This window comes from Hyperolius riggenbachi, chromosome 4 (genome assembly GCF_040937935.1).
Source record: "Hyperolius riggenbachi isolate aHypRig1 chromosome 4, aHypRig1.pri, whole genome shotgun sequence".
NCBI lineage: Eukaryota > Metazoa > Chordata > Amphibia > Anura > Hyperoliidae > Hyperolius > Hyperolius riggenbachi.
The window spans coordinates 241,271,714-241,289,403 of NC_090649.1; the positions used below are offsets into that span (position 1 = coordinate 241,271,714).

General features: G+C 46.2%; 1 protein-coding gene across 2 annotated transcripts in view; it reads right to left on the reverse strand.

The window, feature by feature from the left end:
- Positions 1-17,690, reverse strand: part of IMPG1 (interphotoreceptor matrix proteoglycan 1) — a 538,528-nt gene that overhangs the window by 18,262 nt on the left and 502,576 nt on the right. Inside the window, exons 16-18 of one of the 2 annotated variants that reach the window (XM_068281513.1) lie at positions 4,762-4,938; positions 4,497-4,670; positions 4,110-4,191 (exon numbers count right to left, since the gene is read on the reverse strand). In XM_068281513.1, the coding sequence (XP_068137614.1) occupies positions 4,146-4,191; positions 4,497-4,670; positions 4,762-4,938 (397 nt within the window). In that variant the 3' untranslated portion in view covers positions 4,110-4,145. The remainder of the gene's footprint in view (positions 1-4,109; positions 4,192-4,496; positions 4,671-4,761; positions 4,939-17,690) is intronic. The other variant, XM_068281514.1, reaches the window with a different exon arrangement.

Consider the following 17,690-nt stretch of genomic DNA (forward strand, 5'->3'; position numbering starts at 1 on the left):
AAGGAGATCACGCGCAGAGTACGCACGCATCTCCTCGGGGGGTGGAGCTTCGCCCCCTCGACTGTTAGACGGCGTGATCGCCGTCTATTTACACAGTGCAGCGCTGTGATCAGCAGCAGCGCTGCACTGGGGACAGCCGTGTGACACGGCTGTCCCCCTGGGGGACAAGAGAGCGATCGACTCTCATAGGCAGAAGCCTATGACAGCCGATTACCTGATTGTCCGGCTGGGGGGAGGGAGGGGATTTCTTAAAAAAGCCAAAGACAAAATTAGTTAAAAAAAAGTAAAAATAAATGAACAAATATTTATTTAAAAAAAAAATAAACACAAGGGGGCGATCATACCCCACCAACAGAGAGCTCTGTTGGTAGGGAGAAAGGGGGGGGGGGGGGGGGGGGGGAATCACTCGTGTGCTGTGTTGTGCGGCCCTGCAGCTTGGCCTTAAAGCTGCAGTGGCCAATTATTAAAACAGGAGCCTGGTCTTTAGGGGGGTTTACCACTGTGGTCGTAAAGTGGTTAAAAAGCTCTTGTACTGTGAATCATCCCTCAGAATGAGAATGCAGGCCAGACATACTGGTGGCATGCTTGCTCCAGGTATGATACTCAGATCTAATTTCACATTGAATCAATTACAAAATGAGTGTATCCTGGAAATGCATGTGTCGCAATGTAGGGTACCTTGTTTCCAGTCATTTGTAATGTGCATGCACATTGTCCGGTAGTATACAGCTCGGCTTGCATTTTTACCATTGTACCCATTGTATTGTGGAGCCAAAGCAATGATGTGAATGGCTTCATTGTAGGACCAGTGTTGCAGTGCATTGCTGTACAATGATAACTTATGTTGTAGCACATCGCAACATGCATAGTGTGAGTGCACCCTCAAACTATTGAAGGAAGCCAAGGTCAGCAGGCTACCCAGACAGCATTTGTATAGAGACTAAAAGATGGCCGTCTCCATACTCCTCACATTTTATTTATTCATTAAAAAAAAAACCTTGAAGTGAGAAGCATATGGAGGCTGTCATAAATTATTGAATTTTAAACAATGCAAATTGACTGGCTGTTCAGTTGATACTCTGCCTGTAATACCTTTAACCCTAGACCCTGAACAAGCATGTTTTTGACTGAAGTCTGACTGGATTAGCCATATGCTTGTTTCAGGTGTGTGATTCAGACACTACTGATACTACAAAAATCAGCAGGACTGCTAGGCAACTAGCATCTTTTAAAGGAAATAAATGTAAGCAGCCTCTACAGTATATCCCTCTGGCTTCAGGAATGCCTTAAAGAGACACTTAAACCAGAAAAAAAAATGTTTTACTCACCTGGGGCTTCTACCAGCCCTCTGCAGCAGTCCTGTGCCCTTGCAGCCACTCACTAATCCTCTGGTCCCCCGCTGCCATCTAGTTTCGTTTTTGCCGACAGGCCCGTCAGGACTGGCCACGCGTAGCTTTTTCCGCATTCCCGACTGTAATTAGCGCTAAAACGCATACAAAAATTTTTGTACGCGTTGCGGCCCGCAATAGCGCTAATTACAGTCGAGAATGCGGAAAAAGCTACGCATGGCCAGTCCTGACGGGCCTGTCGGCAAAAACGAAACTAGATGGCAGCGGGGGACCAGAGGATTAGTGAGTGGCTGCGAGGGCACAGGACTGCTGCAGGGGGCTGGTAGAGGCCCCAGGTGAGTAAAACTCATTTTTTTTTCTGGCTTAAGGTTCACTTTAAGCCGAGCTTGATTTTTTTTTATGGTAAAATGTAATACATTTGAATAGTAATTCTGTGTAGAAATTAGAATTGTGATTAAAACAGGAAGTTCGTCAATATGTGTAGTGATGGTTATGTCTAGGAGAACTTATCCTGCTTTAGCAAATGATCATGACTAGCAAATCAGAGACTTATATATCACCTGACCAAACTGATCACATGCTTCTCCATGAGTTTGGTTGTATTCGGCTCTGTATCTTGGTTTCTCTCAATCATTTTTTCTTATTTATTTTCTTATTCTGTGATAGTTGTTCTCAACTCTTTTCATATAAATTACAACATAAAAAGCGATTTTAAATTATTGTAAACATTATTTTAAAAAAGACCAATTTCTTGGGATACAGCTGAACAGGAAGATAGTGCAATTTCCTGTTTTATACAGAAATAGTAATTTTACATAGTCATTTCACTTGAAAAGGAAAATTATGGAATTTTGCTTTTCAAGTAAAATGACTATGTAAAATTGCTCATCCGCAATCATTAGACACTAAATTAGCTAATCTCTGGTTGAGTGAGGTAAGAGAATCTTTCATTAATTTTAAGATAAGCATTAATGCTGGCTGCACACAGATCTTAATGCAACTGATTTTAAAATGTTCTCAGAAGAACATAAAATAATCTAAAGTAATTGATTAAATGGGTAAATTTGACATTGTGTTGATTAACGTTGATAATGAAAATGTCAAGTTTCCTTTAAAACTCCACTCTATGTACTCGATACACCATCTGGTAGACTGGTAATCAGTGTCCACGTGGAAGTTTTTGTGATTAGTGGCGAATGCTGGGAATATTCGCCACTAATCATGTGTTTTTGGCACATGAGTTTTTATGACAGATAGATGGCTTGATAGATAATTTCTGACAGATCCGATCTGATTTTGATCCTTTCTCTGATTGATTTTCTCATCGAAGTGAATGGAAATAGATTGGAAAAACAATCTGGAAAGTAAATCTGTCAAAAACCTCATTGTGTATTACCAGCATTACAGTCCAGTTTTATAAAAGTGATCCTGGAACCAGAGGTAGTCCATCTGATGGAGTTATCATTAGTCGGTATAGGCAGAGCTGACCTTTCACTTTGCCTCGTGCTTCACCTGCAAAGGGGGTGGAAACAAGCAGAGCCTTCACAGCCTGCAAATAATGGGGTTTATTCCATACAGACTGTTGCACTGCATATGGTTTGACTGCCGGTGCTCAGCTGTAACATAGCCAGTGTCAGTGCCAAAAGGGGTTTTCCTACAAGGAGTTAATATGGGCACTGGCACCGGGTGATTATATGGTGCCAACTGTCAAAATATTGGCCCCTGGTGGCTGGATTCAGCATTGTGGGTGAAAATGACAAAAGCTGTGTACTGATAAGAGTTAGGCATTGTTTTTAGATAGTGTTAGGTAATGTGGTAGAAGGTTACATTTATTAATTAGGGTTAAAAAATGATGGTTGGATGTTAAGGGCCTGGCAGTAGAAGGAAAAGGTTAGGGTTAGTTAATGGAAAGATGTTATTGTAGACAGAAGTTACAGCTAGGCATTAGGGCTTGGACCCACTACAAAGCGTTATTGCAATCACTAGCGATTTGTAGTAGCACTTTGTAAGCAGTTTTTGGAAACAATTTCCCTGCTCCTATAGAATACATTAGAATTGAAACACTTCCAAAATGCTGCATGTCCTGCAATTGCGATCTCCCTGATTGCAATCACTCCAGTGGGATCAGCTCCATCCACTTACATTGGCAAAGCATTTTGGAAAAACCGCTAGTGATTGAAAGCGATCCCCAAACTCTGCCAAAAATGCTCTACTGGGTCCCAGCCCCTAGAAGGAACATCTTTGCTAAGGGGACTAGTTAGATGTCGGTGATTGAAGGGAGAATTGCCAATTACAACAGACATTCGTGGATCTACAAGCATTATGCCAGTATTCTGTACCTGAGCCAAATCCACTGTCACCAAACACAAAGTACCAAACATTTGTATCTTTTGCTATCAGGAGCTTATGTACGAAAAGAAAAACACGCTTTGCCCCTGCATGACCATGCAGTACTGAGGTATTATCTGTTCATGGCCACAAAATCCTGCTCCCATCTGTGGCTCACCGTGAGGCAAGCATGAAGCTGTGAAGTGTCAGTAGTTGTGTTTGTGCATAGAAAGGTTTTGGATACACCTGCGGTGAACTGCGTACTGAAACGTTTGGCTCACTTTATTTTTTCTGGGGAGAGCACATGACTTAAACAGAACAACACTTGCAATTTAACATTAATATTATTTATGTCCTCCATTTGAATCCTTGAGATTTGGACTAAAACCGATATAATCAGCAATAATTCTGAAAAAGAATGTTAATGCAAACCTTTTTCTTTTTCCTGCAAAGCTTGCTAGAAGATGACTATTGTCCTCTCGCCTGACTCTCCAGCTCTATAGGGATTGGCAATCTGAAAAAAAAAGAAGATAAATGGAAACAAAATATCCTTGATAACAATTCCAAATGGAGCAGGCAGTTCAGAAACAGAAATAGGTCATCAAAAGCCTAGTAGAGAAAGCGGCGGGGTTCCTGTGAGGCAACCTTTCTGGTAGCACGCATGTGGGATGCATTATAAGCAAATTGCCATTATGTTAGGGCCATTGAATGGAGAGGGAAAATAGCAGCAATGATGGCTAAGCTACTTCATGCAATCATATATTATTAGAATATAGAAGAAGAAAACTGCAGAGAGGGCCTTTCTTCTATCCTCTTTACCTCCGCACACCGTGCTGCGTGTGTTTAGAAGTGTTCAGGCAGCTCTGATCAGTATTCCTTGACACACTGATGGAGGTACTTGTAGGACAAGTAGGGTTGTTGGGACTTTCATCCTGGTAAAAAGCAGGGTTTACTTTTCCAGAACTGTGCAGACTGCAGCCCTTCTTATTTACTCTATAACAAAATATGTTACACTTGGTGAGTATTGTGTGGCATAAGCCGCCTTCCCATTTATTTCATTTGAATAAACAAATAGTCGCCTTACTCCAGTGGTGTCTTGTGGTTGTATCCATACATTTTCCCAGCAAGTTTGAGCAGAGTAGTTACAAGGGCTAGGATACCAATTGATGAGGCTATAATAATAAGCTGTTTATATTCAGGACCAGAATCAGAAGGTGAGCGCTCACTTCCACCTTTAAACCAGGATTTACCTTTAATGTATCTAAAATGGACAAGATCTGTCAATAACAAAATACACACAGCTACACATCTACTATACAATCTATACAGTCCATTATACATGGATTCTAATTCAGGCTGTAGACATGTGACGATGTAATAAATCATGTGCTACTGCTCAGTGTCTATACTACATCAAGAATGAGCTGTATTTAATAGTTAGAGAAATCCATAGCATAATGGAACCAAGTTAAAGCTACTGTATGCAGACATTAAATCAGATTGCTAGTATAGAGAGAATAGAGGCAGAGCACACACTGTGGTAGCAAAGGCAGGGAGCATACTTATTAGAATTGCATGTCATTTGTTGCATAGCAGAAAGTGCATACAAAATCCCATATAATGTAAGTCTATAGCATAATGATGCAGGCAGCTTCTGTGCTCTGTATGTAATCTCTGCCGTGCTTTGATAAAGTATTGGATTGCTTGGAGTGCTGGATTCTGTTCATCTTTTGTGAATACAATGCACGTCTATAGGCAGCACAAAAATCACATCGGTGTGCAATTTGCAATGCGATATATGCATTTTAACCACTTGAGGACCTAGGGCTTACTACCCCTTAAGGACCGGCCACTTTTTTTCCATTCAGACCACTGCAGCTTTCACGGTTTATTGCTCGCTCATACAACCTACCACCTAAATGAATTTTGGCTCCTTTTCTTGTCACTAATAAAGCTTTCTTTTGGTGCTATTTGATTGCTCCTGCGATTTTTACTTTTTATTATATTCATCAAAAAAGACATGAATTTTGGCAAAAAAATGATTTTTTTAACTTTCTGTGCTGACATTTTTCAAATAAAGTAAAATTTCTGTATACATGCAGCGCGAAAAATGTGGACAAACATGTTTTTGATAAAAAAAAACCCCATTCAGTGTATATTTATTGGTTTGGGTAAAAGTTATAGCGTTTACAAAGTATGGTGCAAAAAATGAATTTTCCCATTTTCAAGCATCTCAGACTTTTCTGACCCCCTGTCATGTTTCATGAGGGGCTAGAATTCCAGGATAGTATAAATACCCCCCAAATGACCCCATTTCGGAAAGAAGACATCCCAAAGTATTCACTGAGAGGCATAGTGAGTTCATAGAAGATATTATTTTTTGTCACAAGTAAGTGGAAAATGACACTTTGTGAGAAGAAAAAAAAAAAGTTTCCATTTCTTCTAACTTGCGACAAAAAAAAATGAAATCTGCCACGGACTCACCATGCCCCTCTCTGAATACCTTGAAGGGTCTACTTTCCAAAATGGGGTCATTTGTGGGGTGTGTTTACTGTCCTGACATTTTGATGGGTGCTAAATTGTAAGCACCCCTGTAAAGCCTAAAGGTGCTCATTGGACTTTGGACCCCTTAGCGCAGTTAGGCTGCAAAAAAGTGCCACACATGTGGTATTGCCGTACTCAGGAGAAGTAGTATAATGTGTTTTGGGGTGTATTTTTACACATACCCATGCTGGGTGGGAGAAATATCTCTGTAAATGACAATTTGTTAATTTTTATAACACACAATTGTCCATTTACAGAGATCTTTCTCCCACTCAGCATGGGTATGTGTAAAAATACACCACAAAACACATTATACTACTTCTCCTGAGTACGGCGATACCACATGTGTGGCACTTTTTTGCACCCTAACTGCGCTAAAGGGCCCAAAGTCCAATGAGTACCTTTAGGATTTCACAGGTCATTTTGAGAAATTTCGTTTCAAGACTACTCCTCACGGTTTAGGGCCCCTAAAATGCCAGGGCAGTATAGGAACCCCACAAATGACCCCATTTTAGAAAGAAGACACCCCAAGGTATTCCGTTAGGAGTATGGTGAGTTCATAGAAGATTTTATTTTTTGTCAAAAGTTAGCGGAAAATGACACTTTGTGAAAAAACACAATTAAAATCAATTTCCGCTAACTTGTGACAAAAAATAAAATCTTCTATGAACTCGCCATACTACTAACGGAATACCTTGGGGTGTCTTCTTTCTAAAATGGGGTCATTTGTGGGATTCCTATACTGCCCTGGCATTTTAGGGGCCCTAAACCGTGAGGAGTAGTCTTGAAACGAAATTTCTCAAAATGACCTGTGAAATCCTAAAGGTACTCATTGGACTTTGGGCCCTTTAGCGCAGTTAAGGTGCAAAAAAGTGCCACACATGTGGTATCGCTATACTCGGGAGAAGTAGTACAATGTGTTTTGGGGTGTATTTTTACACATACCCATGCTGGGTGGGAGAAATACCTCTGTAAATGGACAATTGTGTGTAAAAAAATCAAAAGATTGTCATTTACAGAGGTATTTCTCCCACCCAGCATGGGTATGTGTAAAAATACACCCCAAAACACATTATACTACTTCTCCCGAGTACGGCGAAACCACATGTGTGGCACTTTTTTGCACCCTAACTGCACTAAGGGGCCCAAAGTCCAATTGTGAGGAAACGCGGAAAAGCCGCCATCTCTCGAGGTGAGGCGGCTGTTTCCGCGTCCAGCATGGCGTCACAACGCGGAAAAAACGCCGCATGCCGCATGGGCAGTGCGGCGGAATCCGCATTGGTAACGGCGGAATATACATCAGAGGCGACCCCCGCATTAGATACATTGCAAAACAGTACTGGTGTGGCTGGGACTGATAGTCCACCAAGATTCAGACTTACACGCGCGCGAGCACAGAGGCAGAGTTTAAATAGCAGTTAGAAGGGTGTCGGCTGACCAGCTGGGTCAGCTGACAAATTCCACTGCTCCCATTGGACCTGCAATTAGGGAGGTCCTGGAGAGGTCCTAGAGTATATATACTGCTGGTTGTTCACTTGCTCCTTGTCTGGCGTTGCGTTCACATATGTGGGAGCACCCAGATCCGTAGTTAGATCCGTTAGTGTGCCGGGACCAGCTGGAGCTGTAATCCTACACTAAGCTAGATTCTGTTGATAGCTAAAGTACTAGTTTGATTGTGATTATCTGTTATGACTTTTGCCTGCCTTGACTATCCTCCTGAACTCTGATCTTGCACCTCGATATTTCTGATACTCTGTTGCCGAACCCCGGCTCGTTCCTTGACTCTGCTTCTGCCTCCTGATTTTGTACCCCGATATTTCTGATACCCCGTTGCTGAACCCTGCCTGTACTTTGACTCTGCCTTTGCCTCCTGATCCTGTACTTTATCTGTCCGTGTGTGTACGACCTGGCTTGTCCGACCTCGAGAACTGACCTTACCGTTAGAGGCGGTTCCTCGCTCTGTTAGCGATCCTTCCTCCTGAGGGTCACTTTCAGATATCCCTTCCTACTGTCAGTCTGACTCCTCCCGTCTTGGAGAGCTCAGGTCTGCGGAAGGAATCTGTACAGTACTCCTTACTGCATTGAGGCCTTGTCCTCTTAGTGTTACAGTTACACCAAACACTACACTCTACTCAGGTGATCAGAGGTTAGTTTGTATATCGGATTATCGGTGAGACTGCAGTTCACTTATAATCTGGTATATATCTGTATTTCCGGTGATACTGCAGATCACCGGTAATCAGATACTCTCTGCGCCCACCGATCGTTACAGAACGCCAGACCAAAAAACAAAATGGACGCAAACACTGGTCGTCTGGGTATGCTTGCCACTTCGGTGGATAACCTCCATCAAGCACTGGGCCAGCACAAAGCTTTGATTGATGCCCTTTCAGGCTCTGTGCAAACCCTCCAGACGTCAGTTGATTCAGTGCGATCCCCTTCTAGTGATGACATACGTATGCCTGTACCTGATAAATTTTCCGGCCACAAGTCTGACTTCCGGAATTTCAAGAGTAGAGTGTTGTCATACTTCGAGTTAAGACCCCGATCCTCGGGGACTGAGACCCAACGGGTCATTTTCATTAAAACACTGTTAACTGGTGATTCCCAGTCCTGGGCATACAACCTGTCCCCCACTAATTTAGCTCTGACCTCAGTCGAGGAATTTTTTAAGGCTATGGCCGTAATATACGACGACCCTGACCTTGCGGCAACTTCAGAGCGGAAGCTCAAACTTTTGCGGCAAGGCAGAGGGTCGGTCGAGGATTACGCAGCAGAATTTCGTAGGTGGTCTGTTACCGCCAGATTCGACAATTTTGCTCTGATGGATTATTTTCTATCTGGGTTGTCGGAGGAGGTCTCTGATTTGATGCTAACCTTACCCGAGCCCGCAACAGTCGATGAGGCCATATCATCGGCCATCAGAGTCGATCGTCGACTACGCCATCAGAGGCAGACTAGGGGCAGTCACCGGGTCAGGGTGACTTCGTATGTGGCACCTTCTGGTACACCCGCAGTAACGGCATCTCCACCGGTGTCACCCTCTCCAGCCTCACCACCACCCGAACCCATGCAAATTGGTCGATCAAGATTGACCCAGGTGGAACGTAGGCGGAGAATAACAGAACAACTGTGCCTGTATTGTGCAGAAGCAGGGCACAGGGTGCGAAACTGCCCTAACAAGTCGGGAAACGGGTCTGCCTAGGAGTAGTGGGGGGTGACACCCTAGGCACTTCATTCTCACCCCAAAAAGAGAAGAAGTTACTTCTCCCCTGTACTATTACGTGGGATGATAAGTCTGTGGACACTGAAGCTTTTATTGACTCTGGCTCAGCGGCCAATTTTATGAACCTTGAATTTGCTCGGGAGTTGGGTATTCCTCTCACTCCAGTAAGTCCCCCCATTCAGGTCACGGCAGTAGACGATTCCCCGCTGCAACGGGATCGTCCCCTGTCTCAGACTCCGCAGGTGAGGGTTACGATAGGGGTATTGCATGGGGAACAGCTACAGTTTTTCGTTTTGAACATGTCAACCTCCACTATTATCTTAGGCATGCCTTGGTTACAGGCCCACTCTCCACAAATCGACTGGGCCACGGGTGAGGTAACCAGATGGTCTGATCGTTGTCACCAACAGTGTCTAGGAAAGGTGACATTGGGTCAGACCAAGGTGTACGTGGAGGGTGTTCCCGAGGTGTATTCCGATTTTTCTGATGTCTTTTGTCCCAAGTCTGCTGATCAATTACCTCCTCATCGCCCGTTCGATTGCCCCATTGATCTCCGTGCTGGTTGTATGCCCCCTAGGGGTCACCTGTATAACTTGTCCGGTCCCGAGAAGTTGGCCATGCAGGATTACATTCGTGACAACCTGGCCAAGGGGTTTATTCGTCCCTCTCGGTCACCTGCTGGGGCCGGTTTCTTTTTCGTTAAGAAAAAAGACGGGGGTCTTCGACCTTGTATCGACTACCGAGGTCTCAATAAAATCACGGTGAAGAATCGCTATCCGTTACCATTGATAGACGACTTATTCACGCAGGTCACTACTGCAAAGATCTTTTCTAAGTTAGATCTGAGGGGGGCATACAACCTAATCCGCATTAGAAGGGGCGATGAATGGAAGACGGCCTTTAACACACCCGACGGGCATTACGAATACTTAGTGATGCCCTTCGGGTTGTGCAATTCGCCCGCCGTCTTCCAGGAACTAATCAATGAGGTATTCCGGGAGGTATTGGGTAAATTCGTACTGGTATACCTCGATGATATATTAATTTATTCCAATAACCTCCCCGAACACAGGGTCCATGTGAAATTTGTCCTAAACAAATTAAGACAGAATAGACTCTACGCCAAGTTAGAAAAGTGTATTTTTGAGGTGACATCCGTCACGTTTCTGGGGTATGTGATTTCTACCTCAGGTCTGTCAATGGACCCTGCTAAAGTCACAGCTGTCCTAGAATGGCCGCAACCTGTGGGCCTGAAAGCCCTCCAGAGATTCCTGGGTTTTGCAAATTATTATAGGAGGTTTATAAAAGGGTACTCCACGATCATTGCACCCCTTACCAGTCTCACAAAAAAGGGGGCAGATACTACCCACTGGTCTCCGGAGGCTCAGAATGCATTTTCTAGTCTGAAAAAATTGTTTTGTTCCGCACCAATCCTGAGACATGTCGACACCGCTTATCCGTTCATTGTTGAGGTCGATGCCTCGGAGGTCGGGGTAGGGGCTGTGCTGTCTCAGCGATCAGGGTTACAGGGAAGACTACACCCCTGTGCGTACTTTTCCCGTAGGTTCTCTCCGGCGGAGAGAAACTACGATATAGGCAACAGAGAGCTCCTGGCCATTAAATTGGCATTTGAGGAGTGGCGCCACTGGTTGGAGGGGGCAGAGCACACGATCACTGTTTACACCGACCACAAGAACTTGGAGTACATCGAGGGGGCTAAGAGGCTTAGTCCCCGTCAGGCCCGGTGGTCCTTGTTTTTTACGAGATTCAGGTTTATAATCACATACACTCCAGGTAGCAAAAACATCAAGGCAGATGCCCTCTCCAGGTGTTTCGAACCTGAGACAGCACAGCCCCCCACACCTGAATCCATCATTCCGCAGAAACTGGTGTTAGCCGCCACGGAGTCTTGGTAAGAGTGGACAGAGATCTTGGGTCCCTTTCAGCAGGAGGTTCCTGAAGGGAAACCCGAAGGGGTCTTGTTCATACCACTACCATTCCGGTTACAGGTTCTGCAACTCTTTCACGCCCATAAGAATGCTGGTCATCCTGGAGCTGCCAGAACGCAGGATCTGATTGCCAGGTGTGCTTGGTGGCCTTCCTTGGCAACAGATTGCAAGGAGTATGTTAGGGAGTGTGCGGTGTGCGCCCAGAGTAAGCCCTCCCGGCTGGCACCTGTAGGAAGGTTGCAGCCTTTGCCCACCCCGAGTGAGCCTTGGACCCACTTGTCCATGGATTTTGTGGGGGAATTGCCCAGGTCTGAAGGCATGTCGGTCATTTGGGTGGTAGTCGATCGGTTTAGCAAAATGGCCCATTTTGTGCCCCTGAAAGGACTCCCCTCGGCTCAAGAACTGGCTGAATTGTTTATCATTCACATCTTCCGGCTGCATGGCATTCCGGAAGACATCGTGTCTGATAGGGGAGTCCAGTTTGTGTCTGGATTCTGGAGGGCATTTTGCCACCAAATGGGCATGAAATTGTCTTTCTCGTCAGGCTACCACCCACAGACCAATGGGCAGACAGAACGCATTAACCAATCCCTGGAGCAATTCCTGAGATGCTACGTTGCTGAGGCGCAGAGTGACTGGGTGAAATTTTTGCCCTTCGCGGAATTCGCTCAAAATAATTTAAAGAATTCCTCGTCTGGGTTTTCCCCATTTCAGATTGTAACAGGGAGGTCACCCAAATTTTCCCCTTTTCCAGTTGTCTCGTCTCCATTTCCAGCACTGGAAGATTGGCAGAGATCACTCAGGGACAATTGGGGAATTGTTAAGGGGAATTTACAGAAGGCGTTCCAGAGTCAGAAGGGTCAAGCAGATAAGAGACGGTCCGTGGAATGGAAGTTTCGGCCAGGGGATCTAGTCTGGGTGTCCACACGTCACTTGACCCTGAAGCAGCCATCTGCCAAACTGGGTCCCAGGTTTGTGGGCCCATTTTCCGTGACCAAGAAGATTAATAATGTTACTTATTCCATTGACCTTCCCACCAGCATGCGGGGGGTGAGGTCCTTCCACGTGTCCCTTCTTAAACCAGCAGTCCAGGTGGGTCCCACTCCTCCTCCTCCCGTGTTGGTGGATGCCCAACCCGAGTACGAAGTGGAGAAGATCATAGATTCACGTACTGTACAGAACTCGGTACAGTACCTCGTACATTGGAAGGGGTACGGGATTGAGGAGAGGCAATGGGTACCTAGGAACCGCATGCATGCGGACGAGTTAGTGAAGGAATTTCATGCTGTACATCCTGAGAAACCTGGTGGGAGTTGCCCGGAGTCCACTCCTCGGGAGGGGGGTACTGTGAGGAAACGCAGAAAAGCCACCATCTCTCGAGGTGAGGCGGCTGTTTCCGCGTCCAGCATGGCGTCACAACGCGGAAAAACCGCCGCATGCCGCATGGGCAGTGCGGCGGAATCCGCATTGGTAACGGCGGAATATACATCAGAGGCGACCCCCGCATTAGATACATTGCAAAACAGTACTGGTGTGTCTGGGACTGATAGTCCACCAAGATTCAGACTTACACGCGCGCGAGCACAGAGGCAGAGTTTAAATAGCAGTTAGAAGGGTGTCGGCTGACCAGCTGGGTCAGCTGACAAATTCCACTGCTCCCATTGGACCTGCAATTAGGGAGGTCCTGGAGAGGTCCTAGAGTATATATACTGCTGGTTGTTCACTTGCTCCTTGTCTGGCGTTGCGTTCACATATGTGGGAGCACCCAGATCCGTAGTTAGATCCGTTAGTGTGCCGGGACCAGCTGGAGCTGTAATCCTACACTAAGCTAGATTCTGTTGATAGCTAAAGTACTAGTTTGATTGTGATTATCTGTTATGACTTTTGCCTGCCTTGACTATCCTCCTGAACTCTGATCTTGCACCTCGATATTTCTGATACTCTGTTGCCGAACCCCGGCTCGTTCCTTGACTCTGCTTCTGCCTCCTGATTTTGTACCCCGATATTTCTGATACCCCGTTGCTGAACCCTGCCTGTACTTTGACTCTGCCTTTGCCTCCTGATCCTGTACTTTATCTGTCCGTGTGTGTACGACCTGGCTTGTCCGACCTCGAGAACCGACCTTACCGTTAGAGGCGGTTCCTCGCTCTGTTAGCGATCCTTCCTCCTGAGGGTCACTTTCAGATATCCCTTCCTACTGTCAGTCTGACTCCTCCCGTCTTGGAGAGCTCAGGTCTGCGGAAGGAATCTGTACAGTACTCCTTACTGCATTAAGGCCTTGTCCTCTTAGTGTTACAGTTACACCAAACACTACACTCTACTCAGGTGATCAGAGGTTAGTTTGTATTTTGGATTATCGGTGAGACTGCAGTTCACTTATAATCTGGTATATATCTGTATTTCCGGTGATACTGCAGATCACCGGTAATCAGATACTCTCTGCGCCCACCGATCGTTACACCAATGAGTAACTTTAGGATTTCACAGGTCATTTTTGTTTCAAGACTACTCCTCGCGGTTTAGGGCCCCTAAAATGCCAGGGCAGTATAGGAACCCCACTAATGACCCTATTTTAGAAAGAAGACACCCCAAGGTATTCCGTTAGGAGTATGGTGAGTTCATAGAAGTTTTTATTTTTTTGTCACAAGTTAGCGGACATTGATTTTAATAGTTTTTTTTCACAAAGTGTCATTTTCCGCTAACTTGTGACAAAAAATAAAATCTTCTATGAACTCACCATACTCCGTACGGAATACCTTTGGGTGTCTTCTTTCTAGAATGGGGTCATTTGTGGGGTTCCTATACTGCCCTGGCATTTTAGGGGCCCTAAACCGTGAGGAGTAGTCTTGAAACCAAATGTCGCAAAATGACCTGTGAAATCCTAAAGGTACTCATTGGACTTTGGGCCCCTTAGCGTACTTAGGGTGTAAAAAAGTGCCACACATGTGGTACCGCTGTACTCAGGAGAAGTAGTATAATGCGTTTTGGGGTGTATTTTTACACATACCCATGCTAAGTGGGAGACATATCTCTGTAAATGACAATTGTTTGATTTTTTTACACACAATTGTCCATTTACATAGAAATTTCTCCCACCCAGCATGGGTATGTGTAAAAATACACCCCAAAACACATTATACTACTTTTCCTGAGTACGGCGGTACCACATGTGTGACACTTTTTTGCAGCCTAAGTGCGCTAAGGGGCCCAACGTCCTATTCACAGATCATTTTGAAGCATTTGTTTTCTAGACTACTCCTCGCGGTTTAGGGGCCCTAAAATGCCAGGGCAGTATAGGAACCCCACAAGTGACCCCATTTTAGAAAGAAGACACCCCAAGGTATTCTGTTAGGTGTATGGCGAGTTCATAGAAGATTTTATTTTTTGTCACAAGTTAGTGAAAAATGACACTTTGTGAAAAAAAACCAATAAAAATTAATTTCCGCTAACTTTTGACAAAAAATAAAATCTTCTATGAACTCGTCATACACCTAACAAAATACCTTGGGGAGTCTTTTTTTCTAAAATGGGGTCACTTGTGGGGTTCCTATACCGCCCTGGCATTTTACAGGCCCAAAACCGTGAGTAGTCTGGAAACCAAATGTCTCAAAATGACTGTTCAGGGGTATAAGCATCTGCAAATTTTGATGACAGGTGGTCTATGAGGGGGCGATTTTTGTGGAACCGGTCATAAGCAGGGTGGCCTTTTAGATGACAGGTTGTATTGGGCCTGATCTGATGGATAGGAGTGCTAGGGGGGTGACAGGAGGTGATTGATGGGTGTCTCAGGGGGTGGTTAGAGGGGAAAATAGATGCAATCAATGCACTGGGGAGTTGATCGGAAGGGGGTCTGAGGGGAATCTGAGGGTTTGGCCGAGTGATCAGGAGCCCACACGGGGCAAATTGGGGCCTGATCTGATGGGTAGGTGTGCTAGGGGGTGACAGGAGGTGATTGATGGGTGTCTCAAGGTGTGATTAGAGGGGGGAATAGATGCAAGCAATGCACTGGCGAGGTGATCAGGGCTGGGGTCTGAGGGCATTCTGAGGGTGTGGGCGGGTGATTGAGTGCCCTAGGGGCAGATAGGGGTCTAATCTGATAGGTAGCAGTGACAGGGGGTGATTGATGGGTAATTAGTGGGTGTTTAGGGTAGAGAATAGATGGAAACACTGCGCTTGCGTGGTGATCTGATGTCGGATCCGCGGCGATCTATTGGTGTGGGTGGGTGATCAGTTTGCCCGCAAGGGGCAGGTTAGGGGCTGATTGATGGGTGGCAGTGACAGCGGGTGATTGATGGGTGGCAGTGACAGGGGGTGATTGATGGGTGGCAGTGACAGGGGGTGATTGATGGGTGATAGGTGATTGGCAGGTGATTGACAGGTGATCAGTGGGTTATTACAGGGAAGGACAGATGTAAATATTGCACTGGCGAATTGATAAGGGGGGGTCTGAGGGCAATCTGAGCGTGTAGGCAGGTGATTGGGTGCCCGCAAGGGGCAGATTAGGGTCTGATCTGATGGGTAACAGTGACAGGTGGTGATAGGGGGTGATTGATGGGTAATTAGTGGGTGTTTAGAGGAGAGAATAGATGTAAACGCTGCGCTTGGGTGGTGATCTGATTTCGGATCTGCGGGCGATCTATTTGTGTGGGTGGGTGATCAGATTGCCCGCAAGGGGCAGGTTAGGGGCTGATTGTTGGGTGGCAGTGACAGGGGGTGATTGATGGGTGATCGGTGATTGGCAGGTGATTGACAGGTGATCAGTGGGTTATTACAGGGAAGGACAGATGTAATTAATGCACTGGCGAATTGATAAGGGGGGGGGGTCTGAGGGCAATCTGAGCGTGTGGGCGGGTGATTGGGTGCCCGCAAGGGGCAGATTAGGGTCTGATCTGATAGGTAACAGTGACAGGTGGTGATAGGGGGTGATTGATGGGTGATTGATGGGTAATTAGTGGGTGTTTAGAGAAGATAACAGATGTAAATGATACATTTGGGAGGTAATCTGACGGCGGGTTTGCGGGCGATCTAATGGTGTGGGTGGGTGATCAGATTGCCCGCAAGGGGCAGGTTAGGGGCTGATTGATGGGTGGCAGTGACAGGGGGTGACAGGGGGTGATTGATGGGTGATAGGTGATTGGCAGGTGATTGACAGGTGATCAGTGGGTTATTACAGGGAAGAACAGATGTAATTAATGCACTGGTGAATTGATAAGGGGGGGTCAGAGGGCAATCTGAGCGTGTGGGCGGGTGATTGGGTGCCCGCAAGGGGCAGATTAGGGTCTGATCTGATAGGTAAAAGTGACAGGTGGTGATAGGGGGTGATTGATGGGTGATTGATGGGTAATTAGTGGGTGTTTAGAGGAGAGAATAGATGTAAACAATGGATTTGGGAGGTGATCTGATGTCGGATCTGCGGGCGATCTATTGGTGTGGGGGGGGGGGGGGTGATCAGATTGCCCGCAAGGGGCAGGTTAGGGGCTGATTGATGGGTGGCAGTGACAGGGGGTGATTGATGGGTGATTGACAGGCGATTGACAGGTGATTGACAGGTGATTGACAGGTGATCAGGGGGGATAGATGCATACAGTACATGGGGGGGGGGTCTAGGGAGAATCTGAGGGGTGGGGGGTGATCAGGAGGGAGCAGTGGGCAGGGGGGGGGGGATAAAAAAAAAATAGCGTTGACAGATAGTGACAGGGAGTGATTGATGGGTGATTAGGGGGGTGATTGGGTGCAAACAGGGGTCTGGGGGGTGGGCAGGGGGGGGGGGGGTCTGATGGGTGCTGTGGGCGATCTGGGGCAGGGGGGGGTAAAAAATCAGTGTGCTTGGTGCAGACTAGGGTGGCTGCAGCCTGCCCTGGTGGTCCCTCGGACACTGGGACCACCAGGGCAGGAGGCAGCCTGTATAATACACTTTGTAAACATTACAAAGTGTATTATACACTTTGTATGCGGCGATCGTCGGGTTAACATCCCGCCGGCGCTTCCGTATGGTCGGCGGGATGTTGCGGCGGGTGAGCGGCGCCAGGCGGAGGCGGAGGATCGCGTCACGGATGACGCGATCGCTCCGCCCATGCCCCTACAAGGACCGCCGCCATTTGTCAATACGGCGGTCCTTGCGGGGTGCACTTCCCGGCCGCCAATTGTACATACGGCAGTCGGGAAGTGGTTAAAAACTTACTTTTTTTTCTACTGCATACTGTATGTGCATTACATGTGATTCACATATGATTCTTTACTACAGAGCTGCAAAGGCACGTGTTTGTGTAAAAATAGATTGAGTACCGTCTTTTT